The sequence below is a fragment of the Falco peregrinus genome, chromosome 13 (genome assembly GCF_023634155.1).
Source record: "Falco peregrinus isolate bFalPer1 chromosome 13, bFalPer1.pri, whole genome shotgun sequence".
Lineage (NCBI taxonomy): Eukaryota > Metazoa > Chordata > Aves > Falconiformes > Falconidae > Falco > Falco peregrinus.
Genome location: NC_073733.1, coordinates 21,061,781 through 21,081,174, shown reverse-complemented (window position 1 = coordinate 21,081,174; position 19,394 = coordinate 21,061,781). Strand labels below are relative to the sequence as shown.

At 41.5% G+C, this 19,394-nt stretch overlaps 1 protein-coding gene across 4 annotated transcripts in view; it reads left to right on the top strand.

Moving 5' to 3' along the window:
• Window positions 1–18,408, top strand: part of DACH2 (dachshund family transcription factor 2) — a 311,011-nt gene extending 292,603 nt beyond the window's left edge. Inside the window, exons 10-12 of one of the 4 annotated variants that reach the window (XM_055818287.1) lie at window positions 3,895–4,014; window positions 7,078–7,143; window positions 17,532–18,408. In XM_055818287.1, the coding sequence (XP_055674262.1) occupies window positions 3,895–4,014; window positions 7,078–7,143; window positions 17,532–17,569 (224 nt within the window). In that variant the 3' untranslated portion in view covers window positions 17,570–18,408. The other 3 variants (XM_055818286.1, XM_055818285.1, XM_055818284.1) reach the window with 3 other exon arrangements.
• The last annotated feature ends 986 nt before the right edge of the window (window positions 18,409–19,394 follow it).

Genomic DNA, 19,394 nt, shown 5'->3' with positions numbered 1-19,394 from the left:
TGACATTCATACTTCAGTGTAATGCAGCAGTGGACTAGCACTGGTAATGAAAGATTTAAATTTAATAAAAACAGAATGAAGCACACTTTTCTGTAAGCAGAGAGAACAGTGACTGAAGGATTATTTCCTGGAGGGCAACTGGCCGCAGAGAGTTTTGGCAGGTTCTGTGGAGGAAAGCTGATTCAGTTTCATGGCTTTCACATGTATTATTACCCATCCGCCTGTGTATTCCCAGCCCGATTTCTTCATTTGACAGCTTTAATTTCTTTTGTTTTCTGCTATTATCCTTCAAGCATTGAGAATCAGTCTTACTGTGAGAAAGATAATATGTCTGTAATTTGGGTATTTAGGTGATTTTTTTTCATTACCTTAGTACTTATCTAGCCCACAGTTCTGTAGTTCAGGAGCTACTCACCCAGTTTTTCTTGTCGATAACTTCAGTGCCACAAAATAGATGGAACTACGAGAAACTGTCCACCTAAGTGCAAGACTTGAAGCAAATAACCCTAGATATTTATTTTTTTCTGTCAGTAGAGTGAGATACAATAGCGCTCCCCATATGGGGCCTTCTAAGACAAAACCATGACTGTTCAGAAGCTTTTGATAGTAACAGGCAATTAAATTGGTAAATCTGAATTTTTCGCTGTGATATTGCAAAGAAGGCAATGTTCTTTTTAAAATTCAAATCTGCATCTGAAGGAGAGGAATAGTACTTTATGTGCCAAAAGCTACATCTAGATTACATCCATGAAATCAGAAAGATAAAACTAGATAAGACCGAAAATGTAGGTGCCAAGGACTATCTTCCTGTGCGTTTTGAATTGAAATTAGGTGTGTAGAACAGAGCTGTCTGCAGCACCGAGTCTCAGTAAGAGGCAACAAAGGAGGGCGCTTCTAAGGCAAGTTGTGAAGGGTCAATAAATACTGTGGAAGGTGTTAAATTGCAGGGGGTGTTCAGAAATGTTGCATCACCCCAGCCTACGTGTGGATGAGACTGCTGTATTTCTATAAATTAAACCTGTCTCCCTGCAGGCAGACAGCACACTATGCACCTCCTGAGTTACATTTAAGTCAACAAAAACCTTAAGCCATGCGTAGACTTTGCTGGCTTATGGCTCAAAAGAGAATTTCACCAATAATCAATATCCTCAGAATTGTTTGTCTTTTAGGTCATTGCCACATGCACGTCTTAATTATTATAAAAAGTCAGAGGTAGGCTTTTTCACATGGGTTGCTCAATTTTCCAGTGTTCTACAGATCACATTCTGACATTCATAATTCACTAAGTCTCTCAGAGATTTCCCATGTTATAGTATCCTTTTGGTTTTTTTCCCCTGCCTGGAGCATTCACAAATCCAGAACGATCTGTAAAAGTCAGTAAGAACTGAGATGAACAAGTGGTCACAAAAAGTTATGTAAATACTGTGGATTTTCCCAAAATTTTTCCAGATATTTTAGTAAATTTTCTAACAGTATTTTGTGACTTGAAATTCACAGGCATCTTAATATACAGGAGATTCAAATAAATGAGACTGCAAAATAGTGCTTGCAGAAATTCAACTTTCATTTTAACAATACTTGTGAGCAATATTTGCCAGAATGTATGCACTAGCAAACTTGACTCTAAACAGATGGTAATTTTAAAAGGGCGTTTATGTTCAAGCTCAAACTCTTTTTAGTCTGTTAGTTTTACCTGCCTTTTGTAGTGCCATCACTTCTCCATTTGTTTGATTCCATAATGAATCCACGGCATTAAGTACTGCTCTGTGGAATTTAACTGTACACGTGAACTGAAGCAGCACAACACAAGAGCATTCTTCAATCCTCTGCACAAGCTGCGATGGGTTGTAGAAATGTAGCGCTTCCCTGTGAGCTGGGCTGGGCTGTGGAAGTGGTCTTTGACCCCTTCCAGAGCATGCTTAAAGTCTTCTCCTGCTGGTTCTGAGAAAGTACGTGGGCATCAGCCTCAGCTCCAACTAATCTTCCTCATGCCAATGAGACGTGCCAGCTGATGGCAGATTTCCTGGAACAAGAGCTGTGCCCGGGAGGAGCGTATTTTCTGGCTGCAGGATACACTCAGCAGAACCGTGGTGACGGGCCTGCAGATATCCTAGCAAGCAGTTTAAACCAGGGAGGGGAAGTGCAGGTCATGCAAAGAAGAGACACAAGAGAGTGTTCTTGCAGCACTGGTGAAAAAAAAGTTTAAGAGCCCATTAAAGGTAGCTTAATAAGGATAATAAGGACAGTCTGTTAGCCGGCAGGAGCACAGGAAGGGTTGTTGTTGGCAGAGGTGGATATTTTAGATGTAGTTCTGGCCCATGTAATGGTAACCTGGGGCTGGTGAAAAATAAGGTTAAATATGGGATTAAGATTCAGGATTTGAAAAAGAAAAGGCTTTTAAAAAGGTGCATTTTATTGGTTGAATTTATATAGGTGAGGGAATACAATCATAGCAATGTCAGCAGTTTTCAGTGAAGATATTGATCATCTGGCTACAATTAATACTATACAATTCTCTAGTTATAGTTTTAACTTTATTTATAGTTGGGTTTAAGACAGAGTAGTCAGAAATACTTTGTTTTCTGCCAAATCTAACGTGCCTGTACCAATGGCCTGTGGATGATCTTTGTCAAGGCACTGTTTCTGCTTTCTGTCTTTAAAAGAGATGAAATGCTGTAAAGTGCATTGAGATCTAATGCAGAGCTGTACAGGAGCACTGTATTATTGCATTGTTAGCTATATTAAACAGCCAGCTACTGAACAGCGTTTTACAGAGTGCTTCAGTTTGTAGGAGAAATTGCTAATGAAGAGAATATACTTGATTCACTTCGGGGTGTTATAAGCTTGTTTTCAACCTGCTTTCTATGTGGGAAGTTTCCTTTTAATTTCTCTCTGACGTTCTCAGCATACACCCAATGCGTTTTTGTTTCGCTGCTTTCTTTGGCTTTACCTCTTCTTTTCTCCCACTAGTGATGAAGTGCTAAAGTACTTATGTTACTCAGTATATACCCCTTCTCTACACATTTGATCTTTCATCTGAGTATGTACTCACTCAACCCATCTTCTCAATAGCCTTACACCTGGCTTCTGTCTTGAGCAGTGGTTCTTGTTATGTCAGTTATTCTGCTTCAAAATTAACCCAGCTGCTGCTCCATTTTTACCAAAAAAATGACCACCTAATTCCATGGGGTTTCACTCTGTGCACCATTGGTGCTGGCGTTTCAGATTCTCCAACACTGCACACAGGTAGTTCACCTGGATAAATAAATTTAATTTCCTTTTAATGTTAATAGCCATTACTAAACCAAATCTCTGACACATTCAGAAGACTTCTTCCATCCATGAGGAGTGGTCAGGGAGAGACATAACCAGTGTGTTTGGATTATCCTTCTGGATAAAACTACTGGCAGAGCAGGGTGCAATACAGTTCTCAGCATCAAGGGAAAATATTAGAATGAAGGGTGGGAGATGGATTTAATTTTGAGGATATACATTGCTGCTGTTGCTAGAAATCAGTTTAAGCCAATGGTCTGGTCAACCAAACTGCAGAACTGTAGCTGGAATTTAGTCCAGGCTGGTGAAGTCTTTGTAACATGAACCACGGGGCTGGTGCTGAGACTCTTTAGGTTCTGGTCAGGACACTTAAATCCATGGGGCAGTTCCAGATCTTTAAGAAGATCTAAAGCCCTTTCACACTGTTCATTGTTTCACTACAGGATATGGCTTGGGGTGGGTGGGTTTATTTTTGTTTTTTCTATCAGTTTCATGCCAGGTTTCTGGTTTTTTCTTGAGCTGGAACTGGGCCCTTGAACACTGAACGTAAACTCATTTACTGTCACCATTATATATTAGTTGTGCTTTAACAGCCGTTCTTAAAATATATTTACATTTCAGCAACAATTCAGAAACGCTTGAAGAAAGAAAAAAAGGCAAAGAGAAAATTGCAGGAAGCTTTGGAATTTGAATCAAAGAGAAGAGAACAAGTGGAACAGGCGCTTAAACAGGCCACATCAGGTGACGGTCTCAGGATGTTAAATGGTAATGTCTTAGTTGGCCTTTCACAGTTAGCTTAAAATGATGTTTAATTAAGTGACAAAAAGTAAGATGATACACAAAGCAAATTTCAGAATGAAGAACCACAATCCTTTCCTGAAATAATAAAAAATCTATTTCAGGCCATGTGCTCTGGGTCATGAATTAAAAAAATAAATGTCTGCAACTAGAGAAACAGACAGAGCAGTTTACACAGACATGACAAGAAATGCTGAATATATTACCAGCAAAATCTGTTACGGTGCCAGCTAAGACAATGTGAAATTTGGTTCCTATAAGGTTCTCTGAACTCTTCTCTCCCAGCAGATTCATTTTTAGAACTGCTGAGCTTCATTTTAAAAGCCGTTTGGCTAAAGTGTGCTCAGCCTCAGGATCCATTAAGTGTGTTAAATATGTATCAGCTTTCAGAGCTGACTAGGCTTTGAATACTTCCCAAATATTCTTGTGAAACAAAAGCAAATCAGTTTAATCTCCTAAACAGGGTGATTATGTTTTGGGTAGCGGGAGGATTTGCCTCTCCTGCTTAAGATGGTTCTGGCCAAAGCTTAGAGCTTCAGTTTGAATCTTTAAGACTGCACCTTGTTGAGTTTTAATTAATTTTTAGGTTCCATAGCTAAGGTTTAGTCTGTGCATCCCTACCCCGAAGTCTCTGCAGAGGCTCACGAATCAGAGTTATACTCCATCTCTGCTGCATTTGTATGTCAGGTAGCCTTTACCACAACTTTGTGCTGCCTGCTTTGGGCACGGCTAGCAACCGAGCCGTAATAGCATAAGGAGCCTGCAAAAACTGCCTGAACTGCTGAGTAAAAATAATGAGTTTAGCTTGTCTTGAGTTCTCAGTTGTGAGGCCTACCCACACTTTTTTAAAGTTAGGGCAAGCCTTGTGTGCGTGAACTGCCATCGCAACACTCTGCAGTGGACTGCGAGTTGTGATTTATCTAGAGCACCTAAGAGATATAAACTCTTTAAGTACGAGAGCAACATCTTTCAGAGGCATTCTCATCTGCTGGGTTTTATAGTCCAGCATATCACTGTAACCAGGAACTGGCTGGCTTTTCTGATGTACTGACAGCAAATAGTGGTGATTCAGGCATGGATATACAGCTGGCAGTTGCACCGTGATAAGGGACAATGACCTAAGAGAGGGCGGGTGGACAGAGCCAGCAAAAACCTCTTCACCACCTCCCCTGGGTCAGAAAAGCACCCAGGTTGGATCCCAGAGATACAGCCAGCACCTTGAGATGAATGTCAGAAAAACCCTGAATTCCTGATATTCTGTAAGGTCATTCACCCAGATTTTGCCATTGCTGGTAAGCACCTGCCACTCGCATGACAGTTAGGAGTGCTCAGCAGTTCTGGAAGCCACAAATTAAAGGGTACCAACATGCCAGCAATGTGATTAACAGATCTTTACATCTGCTACTGTGGGCCTGGCTGCTAACATTTTGATTTGCAGGCACACTCAGGTAGTCATATATATGTTAGTGCCTGCAAGAAGCTGATATTTACATGCTAATCTGATTGCACATGCAAATCAGGTAGCTCATTAGCATCTTAATCCACAATTTAATTGCAGGTACAATTTTATGACAACAAAATGTGAAGGGCTATTTTGAGTATTTTTAATTTAACTCCGACGGTCTGTCTCATTTAACAGATGCTGTTATTAGTTAGCGATGACTTTGTCATTTTACACATATATACAACATGGACTCTGAAAGGTTTGCAAAGAAAGAACCTTTTTAGATTGATAGATCAGTGCCCTGAACTTTCCTCCAAAACAGGAATCTGAATAAGGGAAACCCAATGTAACAGCAGTCACTCATAATTTTATAAGAAACAATTGTATACATGAAAATACTTTTTATTTGATGGTATAGATTTATAGGGCTATATAAGCATACATCACATGTATTTCACTTAAACATATATTGCTAAGATATTACTCATACTATTCTTCTGTGTATGGACTGCACTTCAGTGGGTTGCCCTACTTTGACAGAGTTCAGTTAGGCTGCAGGGTGACCGTGAAACGGCATCTTTGCAAGAGATGCTGATGCTCGACCAAAGGGACCTGAGAAAGCAACAGCACAGCTCTTCTCTACTTGAGAAAGTCCAGAACAGAAAATCTTCAGAACTGTACCCACAGCTCCCTTTCAGGTGTGGGCTTTTTTTCCTCACTATAATTTCTGAGTGCTGTATTACAAGGGAAGCAGATGTTTCTCCAGGATTTGAGGTGCCATGGATTCAAATCACATACCCTTCATGCTAATCCTTGTTGGCACGAGGTGGATAATGGCATCTGTTATCATAACACCCTGGGGTGTTTGAGGCCCCGCCCCCACCCCAAAGGACTGTGCATACAGAGGTATTATCAATAGGAAATTAAATAGGTCAAAAGTGTGTATCGTTATGAGACTCTCAACTTGGAAAAAAGACTACAATCCATTTTGGAAAGCTTTTCTCAGAAATCTGGAAATGTTTCACATAATATCACATATGTAATTTTGTTTTGGCTGATAATGCATGCTTACAACATCCTGAGCAGAGTCTTTAAAGTGCAGTTTGCACAGTTCTTATCTGTAACGTGCACTCATACAAACTGATAGGCACGCGCACGCAGACACGTTGACTGGCATTGGCTATATTCTTTATTCTGTACTTCGCAGGTGCAGGGCTAGGAGAGTCACTGTAGCTTAATATTACCACAGTTCCATTTCGACTTTTATTTTTCATGTGTCAGATGTCCTCATTCTCCAAGAGAATTTTACAGACATATTAATATAATGTGTTAGTTATTATCTGGTCATCAGACAAATGTGAAGCACATTAAAAATAATTCACTGTGAGACCAGTATGCACGTTTTGGAAACTATTTACTACTGAAAATTCTATGAAGACCAAATGTTTTATGCAAGACCGTGTAATGTGGAGATCACCCTAGTTTGCTATAAATACTTTTCTAAAGATGCATGAGAGAAGGGCAAAGGGGAATACATTAATCTTCAGTGTCTTGTCTTTCAGATGCTGGAATCCCAGATATGGAAATAGAACACAACGGAACCCAACATGACAGTGCAGCAATGCAAGGTGCAGTATGTACCGCATCCCATCACGTACATGTTTATCATCAGCTGTATTAAAAATCAAGTAAAATGCAGAATAGTTTTCATGCTTTAAAATAAACATAAATCACACAACTTTGTTTTCCTGTTCAATACAGAAAACCTTTGAAAGATCAGTATTTACAAGACCAGAAATTAAATTTGTTTTAACAGAGGTGTGGGAAACTCATATTTAGCTATCATGCACTTAGTTCAAAAGTGATTTTACATATGATTCATCTTTTTAAAATATTTTACCACTGATCCTTACCTGCCTGTGAAGATCATAGGTGTTGTCAAAAAAATACATAAACCGTAGGTGGAAAAGGAAAGTCATGGTCACATTATGAGCAGTTACATAGTGCTCCATTTTCCTCATTGTTCAGTGACTGCAAATAGAGAACATCCGTGTCTTGCCCGAGTGCTTCCCAAAGAATAGTAACTGCATTCTAGCTACAGGCCTGTGAGGTAAGGGCGTTGTGTAATCGCCGGTTAGTGAAGCTGAGATACAGAGATCTCAAGGGTTATTTCCATTACCACTGGAACCCTATTTGAGACACGCAGAAAATCCATAGTCACATGTGATAAAATTTGGTCTGAGCAATTTGCTCTGGCTTTGGAGAAAGTTCGGCTTGGTGGTGTTGGTTTTCTGTTAAACCTGCCTCTTTCTCCCTTCCGTCTGCGCCCTGTTCCTTGCACACCACTCAGTTCTGTGCCTGCTACTGTAGCAGCCTGGAGACAGCTGCCTGTTTCAATGTAACTGCTGCTTCTTAGAGCACTTCCACCCTTTCTACCGAATCGTGTAATGGTAATGTGCAAAAAATAATCTGTGTTGATGTAACTAAAAACAGTCCCCTTCTGTGTAGACAGAAGAAGGGCTGCAGTACAGTTATAGATACAAACATAATTTCTAGCATTTCTCAACTGTTAAAAGCTTGACTTTGCATACCTCTGGTATGCATCTGTCGTCCATCTGTCATCTATACAGGAAAGCTTTCAAATATTTTTACTGCTGTCTCTTTGTGATTTTAGGTTCATATGCTATGTGTTACGAAGGAGAATCACAGCTTTATTGTAATGCATATATATACATATAACATACGTGTGTATATATACGTACACATACGATTAGAGTTGTGCTCTAAATACTGCGTTTGGAAGATCATTACTGCCAGAAATAATCAAACTATTGAATAAGCACTGGGGACACTTGTATTTAAATTTGACAAGCAAAATATTCCTAGTGTTTCTGATCTATTTATGATACCTGCTGAGATGAGTGCTCAGTGCTCTTCCAAGAAGATTCTGAAAGTCAAAGGTGCATCTGGACAGAATCTAGTGAAAAATTGAAGTTAATTTCAATTTTCAATTAATGAAAAAAAGTTGCATTTGGCTTGAATGTGTCTTCCCATCAAACACGGTTATAAATAACTGTGGGTAAAGTGATGCATAGCTGCTTGCAGTGACCGTTTACCCACTAGAAGGAATTAAGAGAGCTTTCTTACACTTCCTGCAGTCTATTGGTATACAAGAAAAACTCGTGATTTTATGATTTTTATTTCAGGTTTGTTTTCAGTCTGAACCCAACTACATTGTTCTTTAGTTTTACCAGGCTTTGGATCATGGAGTTTTTGTTCAGGTTAGAAGCCTGAACAAAGGGAGAGCTGGATATCCACTATGTTTAATACCTCTGAGCTTGGTACCCCTCTGTGAAAGCAGAACACTTGTGCAGTAGATGTAAACCTGTCCTGTACTCCTCAATGGCAAAGCCTCTCTTGTCTTCACTGCAGTAATGAATGACAGCGTACACTGACATCTGGGACAGTTTTGGTGTGGTAGTCATGTTCATATGTAAACATGTGGTGAGTTGAGCCTGGTTTTCACTGAGCACTCTCAGCTGATAAAAAGGTTTCTGAAGAGCTCTCTGTAGAGCTTGTTTAGATTTCAAAGTGTTTCTGTCCTGTAGCACCATCTCTTTCATTTTTATTTATGCTGATGCTGTAATATCTTTTTATTCTCTCTTGCTTTGATTACAATTTTTGCACTTGACAGCTACTGTTGCACTGCTGCCTTTAACAATTAGCGCACACTCCCTTATTGCACCCTTCATTTGCTGCCTTTGGTTTTTGGCCCTGGAAGGAGGAAGGGTCAGAACATGTTCCCAATACAAAGCTGTTTCCAAGCTTCTCTGTTGCACAGAAGAAAGCTTTAGCATCAATGCAGACCTTTCGTTTTCAGTTGTCAATAGCTCTGCTGGACAGAAATCTATCATTTGTACAATGCCTTTCCTTTGAAATTCAATCAGTTTCACTGCCAGTGTCTCCTTAAGATGGTTTAAAGGAAAATTACCAAAATACTGCACAGCCACCTTTCACAGTGATTAAGTCGTATCATATTTTATACTCATTTCTTAAAGTGATTTTATTAACACAAGCTGTTCATATACTGGGATTCTGATCTGCATTATAAATCTTTTCCATTTAGTTGACTCATTTCTCTATGCTCTGTATATTAATTGAACGGAAATTTTGTGCAGGCGAGACTTAAAACTTTTTTGAACTTCACAGTCTTAATACCTCCATCCTCTGTATGTATCCATCTTCTCATCCAGTATAGCTTGATCTGAGAGAAGCTTTTTAGCTGACAGAATAGAAAAGTAATAGTTGCTGCAGTCGTGAAGCCCCCTGCATAGTTGAGTGGTGCAGGAGAGGGTGATGCATTCACACAGATACCCTTCTGGTCTTGCTCCCATAACTCACTTGTGGGCCAGCAAGATAGTGCATCAACCATTTTATCAACCAATCTCCGTTTCACATAAAATAAACATACTGGGTGTCATTAAGTGCACCTTCAGATCAATGATTTTTGCAAATGACATTCAAGTACCATTCGAGTAGTGCATTTTTGCTGATAAAAGCAAATTAAATTAGCACAACTACAAGTGTGCTGATAAAAACTAAAACCGAACAGCAGCACCATTAGCTAACAAAGTAATATTTTCTCTTTACTGCTTTCTGCCATTTAGTTATTATCCTATTGGAAATCTAATTATAATCCTTTTACTCCCTAGTCAAACTTCACAGTTTTTGCAAGCTTAGCACTGACAAGTGATTTCATTACATTTGATTGCCCGCGCCCAGATTGACTTAACTTCACTCCGAGACCTAAAAGCCCTCTCAGTTTCTCAGATTCCCTGTTTGCACATTACAGCAACAGCTCCTTTAATTAATTAGCATGAACAGCAGTAACATGAACTGCTGAACAGAAAATAACATCATTTTATGATCGCAGGGAGACTTCTCCTTTTGCATGTTTATACCTTAGTTAACTTTTGTATTACTATATTTCATTGTTAGGGGATATTGGAACAATCAGCAAAGCAATGTTATCTTAAAATTTTAAAAAATAGAGGTTACCATAATACTTGTTGATAACAATTTACAAAAAATAAAAGACTCTAAATTTCAAGAAGGAGGCAGCAGCAAGGCAGGCAGAGTTTCCTGAGGTAAAAGTGCAGCTGGAAGGAAATGTGGTTCACGGGGCCTGCAACAGGAGCGGGACCCAGGGTGGCTGCTGCTGCCCTGCCATTTGTGAAACAACCTGGCAGAGATTTAGCACAAAACTCTCAGTAACTCTGAATAACTTCTATCTGTTTGCCTAAGATGAAGGACTGTTGAAGTTTGGAAGACGTTTTGGGTTTTGTTATTTTGAGAACTGGGCTATTTTTTCACTATTCTGATCTAACCAGTCAGTTTTCAAATCCAGCCTATGGTCAAAAAGGCACGAGAGGGACAGGAGAGAGAGAGGTGGTGGTTTTTAGAAGTTTAGCAACTTTGTTAGTGTATCAATTTATACCTCCAAATGCCTCAGTCCACTGAAACCAGGCAGGCTATGGAATTTCAGAGCACTCTACAATTGTGGGAGACAAATTCAGCATCTTGGAAATGCAGTGCTATTGTGTTGGTCTTGCTTTTACTGGAGAAAAAAAAATAATTATGTAGGACTGGATCCCTGTGGTAAGAAACTCTTGAGACTGAGCTAAAGAGAGGCCTGGTGTTTCCCTTTGAGCAAGTTCTTTGCAGTCTTCTTCATTTGAGTCTCTGTCCCTAGTGCCTGCCCTGCTCTGGGTGTTCTGAATTATTAAAACTCTACTAGTTATCTTGTTGTGTGCAATACTGAAATGTTTCTAGAAAAACTCGTGTGAAGTTTGTGTACAATGACCAGACTGTCGTATCCATGTGCACCCTGGCCATGCGCTGCTGGAAGCTGCTCGCGGAGTCACAGGGTGGTGGGGCTGGACGGAGCCCACCGAGCCCAGCCCGCGGCTGCCCCCGGCCCTCCCAGGGCGCCGCACAGCATGGCCACCGGGCGGGTGGGGACGGCCCCAGCGAAGGAGAACGGCCCCAGCTCTTCCTCGTGTCCAGAAGGAGCTTCCCGTGTGGCAGTTTGTGCCCGGTGCCCCTTGTCCTGTCGCTGGGCACCACTGCCGGGAGCCTGGCCCCGTCCCCCTGGCCCCCGCCCTGAAGGCCCCTGGTACCTGTTGGTCAGACCCCCCTCAGCCGCCTCCTCTCCCGGCTGGACAGGCCCAGCTCTCCCAGCCCTCCCTCACCGGGGAGATGCTCCAGCCCCTCATCATCTTCCCAGCCCTGCGCTGGCCCCTCCCAGCAGCTCCCTGGCTCTCCTCAACTGGGGAGCCCAGCACTGGGCCCAGCACCCCAGATGTGCCTCACCAGGGCAGAGCAGGGGGCAGGATCCCCTCCCTCGACCCGCTGGCCACGCTCCTCCCGATGCACCCAGGGTCCCACTGGCCGCCTGGTCACACTGCTGGCCCATGGGCAACTGGCTGCCCACCAGAGCTCCCAGGTCCCTCTCCGCAGAGCTGCCCCCCAGCAGGGCAGCCACAGCCCATACTGGTGCGTGGGGCTGCCCATCCCCCACCCCCCAGGGGCAGGACCCTACACTCACCTTTGTGGAACTTCATGAGGTTCCTCTGCCCAACCCTCCAGCCTGCCCAGGTCTCGCTGACTGGCATTAGCTGCTGACCCGGGGAAGGGCCCTCTTCAGTCACTAGCCAGGAGGCTGCTGTGCTGGCTGACTGCGTGGCTCACCTGCTGGCCATGCAGATCCAGGGCTTTTAAACTAATGGGATCCCTGGTCTTGGTGTTTTTTCTACTTTTGGTACGCTGTTCTCCTGGCTCGCTCACCCTGTGAGCACATACACATGTGAGGGAGGAAGCTCAGATGTTGTGATTTACTGGAAACAAAAGGTGGGTAAAGGTTTCACCAGGGGGCTGTTGGGTGTGAAGGTCCTTTCTGTTCTTAACAAAGGGCTAAAACATTTATTCAATAATTCAGTGTCAGTAGGCTGGAATATTTCCTAAGCAGGAACCACTACGTTATCTCCCTGTCTGCTCAAACTGACAATAGCAATCCAGCATCTGCATAGTTTGTATTCAGTGAACATATTCTTGTCCTTGGCTATTGTTACTTATTAGAAATCCTATTTTCTGTACAAGTTCGCAGATCTATTAGCACAGATGTGGAAATATTTGACAGAGTCAACTCAGTAGTCCTAATCACAAAATAAATGGGGAAGAGACCCCAGAGGCACCTCGGCGAGTGTGCCGCATGGGAGGGTCCGGCCCAGGGACCGGGGGGGGGGGGGGGGGGGGGGGGCTGCCCCCCCGCAAGGGGATCCTGGTCAGCTCAGCCACCATCAGACATAGGAGGCTGCATCTCTGCCAGGGTAGAAAAGAGGCAATATGAAAGAGTGAGAGATTAAAAGCAAGCAAACCAAACCTGGTTCCTACTGCTGCTCTCGGAAGCAGCGTGCGCAGTTCACATTCTGCCCTGCGTCCAGAGGAAAGCGTGCCCTGCTCACAGTGTGCTAGTGTTTTGGTTTCATGGCTCTGTTTGGAAAATAGAGAGAAATGGAAGGGAAAAGTTTTACTGGACAACTTTTTATACAGGAAAAGCAATCAGTTTCACTGACTGTTGTCATCTGGCTGAGCAACTGGCCCAAACCCCAAGAACTTGCTGCAAGCCAGGTCCAGTTTTCCCGTGGTAGCAAAGGGCTCCTTTCCCGTGGTTTTCATGATTGCTGTGGTCCTTCCCCCTGGCAGGGTCGGTGTGCAGGCTCCTTCCAGACCAACTCCTGTTTGCTGCGAGGTTTAGGGAAAGAGAGGGGTTTTGAGGGCTGCCATCCACAGCAGAAACCAACTGCTCTCTGATTTGTCTTTTTCTTTCTGCAAAATAAGAGAGTAATTCAAACTAATTAGCCCCAGCTTTGTAAGTCAGATTTATTGTTATGGCGTTGCATTTTCCATGTGTCACAGCATCCAAAGCTCACCCTGGCTCTGATTTAACTGAAGTGTCGACTCTGTTTACATAGCCTAGGAGGAGTGGAGAGATCAGCTTCTGTCCAGATACTTGCAATATCGTGTAAGACTGATTCAACCCTTCGAGCTGTGCAGAGCCCCTGAGAGCGTGCAGCCTGGCACATGGCTGCCCTCATCCCTCCTGCTGCTCTCCTGTCTGCAGAAACAGCCACATCTCAGCTCTGCCTAACCTTTATTTTAGCAGCTCTCCCAGCTCCTCCTTCATCTAAATTGGCAAAGGGGGATTGTCAGTTTGGTATTTCATCTCTGCCGCTGGTATTCTCTGCAACATGTAGTGCTGGGGTTTATTTTTTAAATTGCCTGAATAATTTACTGTTACTGATACAAGTTTATCCTTGTTCTCTCGTTATGTAGCAGATCCCAAATTTCCTTTCTCCAATGACTTTCTCCTCCAGTTAGGTGTGCTGAAGTTACCTGAACAATGCTGGGCTGTAGTGGTGGGGGTTCATCGCCTCTGGCCCCCTGCAGTGCCTTGCTCCCCGTCCTGGGCTGGGCTTGTGCACCAGCCTTACTGGGCAGCATGCATTTATGCAAGTCGTGAGGGTCCACGTGGAAATTTTGGTTTAAAGTAGTTTGATGGAAATACAGCTGAATTACTGACTGGAAACAAATGTATTACAAAGCAAGCTGCACAAGGATTCAGAAACTGCAGAGATGCTGAATAGGCTGGGAGTGGGGGGAAGTGAATAAATATGCAGATAGTAATTATTGCTTTTGGATTTGTGCTTTATACACACATTAGAACCTTGAAAGAAAAAGACAAACGATGATATTGTTGCTAAAAGAGAGTGCAAGAGATGAATGTACACCCTGGACTAACAACTCAGGGAAGACAACACCATCCTGAGGGAAAATTACAATTATTAACATACGCTCTGGCTTCCTGAGAAATTGTGAGATCTCTGCTTGTCTTATACATTGTGAAGGGGAAAAAAAATCCTTTCTAAATGTCTTGCTTATTAAGCCAGTCATGCATTTCACTGTAGGTTGTAAAGCAGTATAACATGCACAGGGGGCTCATAAGCATATTTTAGTGTTAGGGAATATCATTTATACAGTTTTTATATTGTCAATATTACCCCTAGAGAATGAGATTAGGCTTTAAAGTACTGTAAATCTACGCTTTTGCTCACCTTTGTATAATTTCATTTTTTAATAGAATGAAGCCCACATAAATGAATATTTGATTAAGGGATAAACCTAATAAAAGAATACATTTATTGCACACAGATTTATTCAAATCTTTGCTATATAATACAGTAAAATGCTATAAAATGGTATGTAGCTTGCAGTCAGCTACACTGAGGAGATTGTGAATATGCTTCAAAAAAAGATGAATTTGACAACATTGCATTGCCTTTTGTTTACAAGTGGTAGCACAGATGCTCCTAACACGTTAATTCCTCATAGGTGGTAGCTGTATGACATTGTTAATGTCATGGAGTTAAGTTTGTTGCACAGCAACAAAAAAGTATTTTGATTTCTGGAGAATAATTGAGAGCTTTATAAAAAAGGAAGTATTTAACTATGCACTTTCTGTTTACTGATCAATAATATCTCCTGGGTAGCTGCACCGTGCTTGAGCTTTGGCATTTACTTTCTCTCTTACAGGTGTTCCAGATACCTCCATTGAACTTCCCTTGAGAAATACAGGGAATAGGAAGGAAAAATTGAAACCTGTTCCGAAGTTTAAGTAGTCAGTCACTCCATCAGCCCGCAGTACCCTCAATGACCACCTCTTCCCTTATTTTGAAAAATAAGTTTTGAAATGCAATAAAAATATGAAGAATTTGAAGAAAAAAAAAAAAAAAGTGTTACTGATCTGTACTGATCCCATTTTTGATAAATAACTCTTCCCTTGAATGCACGTCTCCGGATTCCTCCCCTTCTCTTTGCAGACAGTCCGTGTCACCAAACGCAGCACCATACATGCGTGCACCTACGTGCTTTATATCTTACTTTACAAGCATCAAACGTATCAGAAGATGCAGCTGATGCCCAGTGGCTATGTAAATAGCGAGTAATGTACCTAATTTCTGCTGACTTGCATTAGTATTACACAGACTAATTCAGCGAGGACCACCTGGACGGCCCGGGCTGTGTAGGTGGTTAGGCCAGGAGATGCCGCGGTGGGTCGGGCTGCGGGGCCCGGGCCCCCACGGAGGGTCGGCGTGCGGGCGTGGGGTGCCGGGCAGGCAGGGCTCGGGCTGCTCCTGTGCAGGAGGCAGAGCTGGTGCGTTGCCGGCTGGCGAGAACGCGCTGTGGCAGGATTCGGCCGTTTGGGCTGGCAGTGGAGGCTGTGCATGTTCAAAGGTGGTCGTGCCAACCTGCGAGGCTGTCAGTGGTGCCCTTAGAAGGACAGCTTTCGTGTAAGCTGGATCGCGTGCAGCCTGCCGTGGGAAGGAGTCATGTGCAACTTCCTAATAATCGGGAGAAAAGGGGAAAATACCCGACAAACAAACCCCACAGTGTTCAGTATTTGCATTTCTGCTTACCTCCTCCCCGGGCTTTATTATTTGCCCCACTAAATTTAAGACAATTTTAATCAGCCAAAGGGCTGAAACTAATTTAGCCACTTCTTTGGAGGTTCCCATGCTCCCAAGCGTTCCTCCAGAGTTGTTATGTCCCTGGCTCTTCCGATCTGTATTCTTGTTTACATCCAAAATACATATTAAATCATCTCTGTTTGGAGAGTCTGAGCCTCCTTAAAACCATGAAACATTCAATTACTAATTAGCTGTTTCCTGTTCCTAATGAAGTGAACATGTCGGATTTGGATTAAAATTCAGCTACTGCTCTCCTCTGTTTATGGTTCCAGATGTTTTTGTTTTATCTAGGAGGTTACTTTGACAGCTACTGCTAAATGATAAATCACTCATATTATAGCTGAAATGCATTTTGAAATTGAAATGTGGCAAACTTTGAGATTGCTCCAAGGATTAGTGTCAGTTAGCAGGTCAATACTTGTTCTTCCCTTACGAGTGTTCGGTATTGGCATATGTAAAACAGTAATGGGATAGATGTCAACATTATACAAAATGCTTCTCAATATTATGATTTTGCTATCATCTTCAAGATCAGTACTTGCGGGTTTTGCTGGGTGGATTCATGATTCATTGTATAATGAACAAGAATATGGATTCTTGTTAGCTTTAGTTTCCGTGGGCATTTTAATATTTATTTTTCTCTGGGCTTCAAGTTGCTTAATGTGAAAAATCACAGTTGATAGGTACTATAACTAGGAATATTGTTATGAAGGAAATAAGTGGCTTTCTGCTTGTTTCCCTAAATAAAGAAAAATAATTTGAAAAGAAATGTGGCAGTTTCTGAATGAAAGAACAGTTTTCCAAGAACAGATATTGATTTATTCTATTACATTTTATAATGCAATGCAATTTTGTTTTAACACACTGTTCCCTAGAAGGTTTTTGTGCATGTAATGATGTTACGTTGTAAAGCTGATGCCGTGTTACTTGGTCTGTCTTACGGAGGCAAGCAGTGCAACACAGGCTGCCTTCTGAAAAACAAGAAGGAAAATGAGTGCTCAATTAAAAAGCAAATGCCATAAAGGCAGAACATCCGAATCAAAGTATTTATAGCCTGTACTTGGCAGATGCTGGCTGGCAAGTGCCAGCACAAACGGGGCTGGTGGGGTTTTAGTCCCACTGGGCGCGCACACCTGCACCCTGGGCTAGGAGGTGCTCAGTGCGCCGGGAGCGGGTCACTGCGCTGCGGAACAGGCACCTCGGGGGCTCCACGGGGCGCTGGCAGCTGGTGCCCCTTCCTCCTGGGTAAAACGTGCTCACCTGACGGATGGCTAGGTTGTGTCACGTACAGATCCCGTAATTTGTCTTGAGGGAAAAAAAAAAAAAAGTCCACTAACGAATAGGGAAACCCACCTAAGTTTCAGTTAACTATAATGTGTGTAATTGACCTCTTTTTTCTTCTTTCCCCCCCCCCCCCCCCCCCCCTCCAGAAAACAGAACATACATCAAACCTACTATTATGTACTGAAGGAAACACCTATTGTTGAAAAATGTATAATGACCACTATTTGAAGACTATATAGTTCATGAAAAACGTCCCTTCCAACCTTTGATGCCTTCAGTACTGTGTGAAGAACAGGATTTGTAGCATGAAACTTGAAGGACAATTTCAAGCAATTTACTGTTGCTGCATCGAAAACTGCCGTATTAAGAAATATTGAGACTTTTTACAAGCTTACCATACCAAACCAAGCCTGCTGCAACAGATCATTTTTAGGTCCCCGGAGATAGAAAGGAGTTTTAGTATTTTTAAGCACATACAGGAATTATTCCCCCTTCCCCCCAAAAAAAAGAACTTTTTTTTTTTTTTTTTCTAAGGAGCTAGCTATTACTGTATAGCAATGGCACAATGATTTTAAGCCACAAAGGTCCTCACTGGCTGTACATCAAACAAGTCCAGTTTGTCACTGAAACTGTTCAACATGGAGCTGTTTCGATTGTGTTTATAAATTAAGCTTTGTTTACTGAAGCAGATACTCGATATATATTACGTTTTAAAAAGAAATGTGTGTACATTTTTTAAAAGAATGATGTAAAAATTGTCCTTTCATTAGATGACCAATTCAAAAGTGTGAGCTAAACCCTAATAGCTGACGTAATATGAGGATTATAATTGATGCTTTTTTTTATGCTCAGTTCAGCTTGGCTTTTGGTCTTTTAAGATGAAAAAATGAATATGCAGTAGAGTGTTAGATAATGGAAACTTTTAAGTATGGTTTCTCTGTTGTACCATATTAAGTTAAAGTACACATTCTTTGTTAAAAATGTTCTTGCTAAAAATACAGTATTAAAATTTTTTTTGTTTGACTTTGGAAATCTTTTAAGGTTTGTTCTTTTTTGACTGTGAATTCCCATAGTTACTGTACTAATGCAAAACAATATTTTGCACTATTAAAAATACTTGAAGAAATTACTTAATAAAGAGGGTGGGTTGGTATTAAACATTTTCCTAATTATTGTATGTTCCAAATCCTGAACTTTGCAACTGAAACATTCCTTTCACAAAATATGTGACTGAAGGCTGGTTTGAGTCAAGTGGAATTAAGTAATGACCTGTTCACTTTCATTCATGGGTCAAAGGCACAATGCTTATTTACGTATAAACTCATGTTTATATATGCGTACTTATGTTTATGCACATGTACCCTGACTTAAATTGCTGTCTCTTAAAAAAGCCCTTTAAATAGATCTATGGGGAACATATTTCCTATGATTATGTATACTGCTATCTACATCTATGCATACAGCATTCAAAAATTTATTTTTGTCACTAGATTTTATTTTTTTTCTGGTTAACAGATTCCTGCAAACTTTCAGAGTGTAGCTTCACATTATGCTATGTAATAGAGCAGAGTAGAATCATCTGATTTCTTTATTCCTAAAAGAGATCTTTGAGTTTAAGCAGGTATTGGTTCAAGAAAACATATTGGTTTCTGTCTTCCAGGTGTTCAAACTAATTATCAGAATAGTCTTGCATTGTGCAAACATGGCTTATTCCATATTGGTTTTTATAGCAGGCATTCTAATAACTGCATTAATCATGCTGCCATTGATCAAATAATCAAAATTTGAATGACACAAGGAAACAGGAGTGTTAGGAATTGTGAGTCCTCCCACACTCCTAATAAAAGCTCTGTTGCGAGTAAAACACTGCAGCACCTGAATTCTACCTTTGACTACTTACTAATTTTAGTTAGTGTTCCATCAGGATTCTCTGAAATGAAGGTTGGACCTTATGTCTGAATCTTAATTTGTGAAAAGGACTTGAAATGGTCCTGAGATACTGCAGCGTT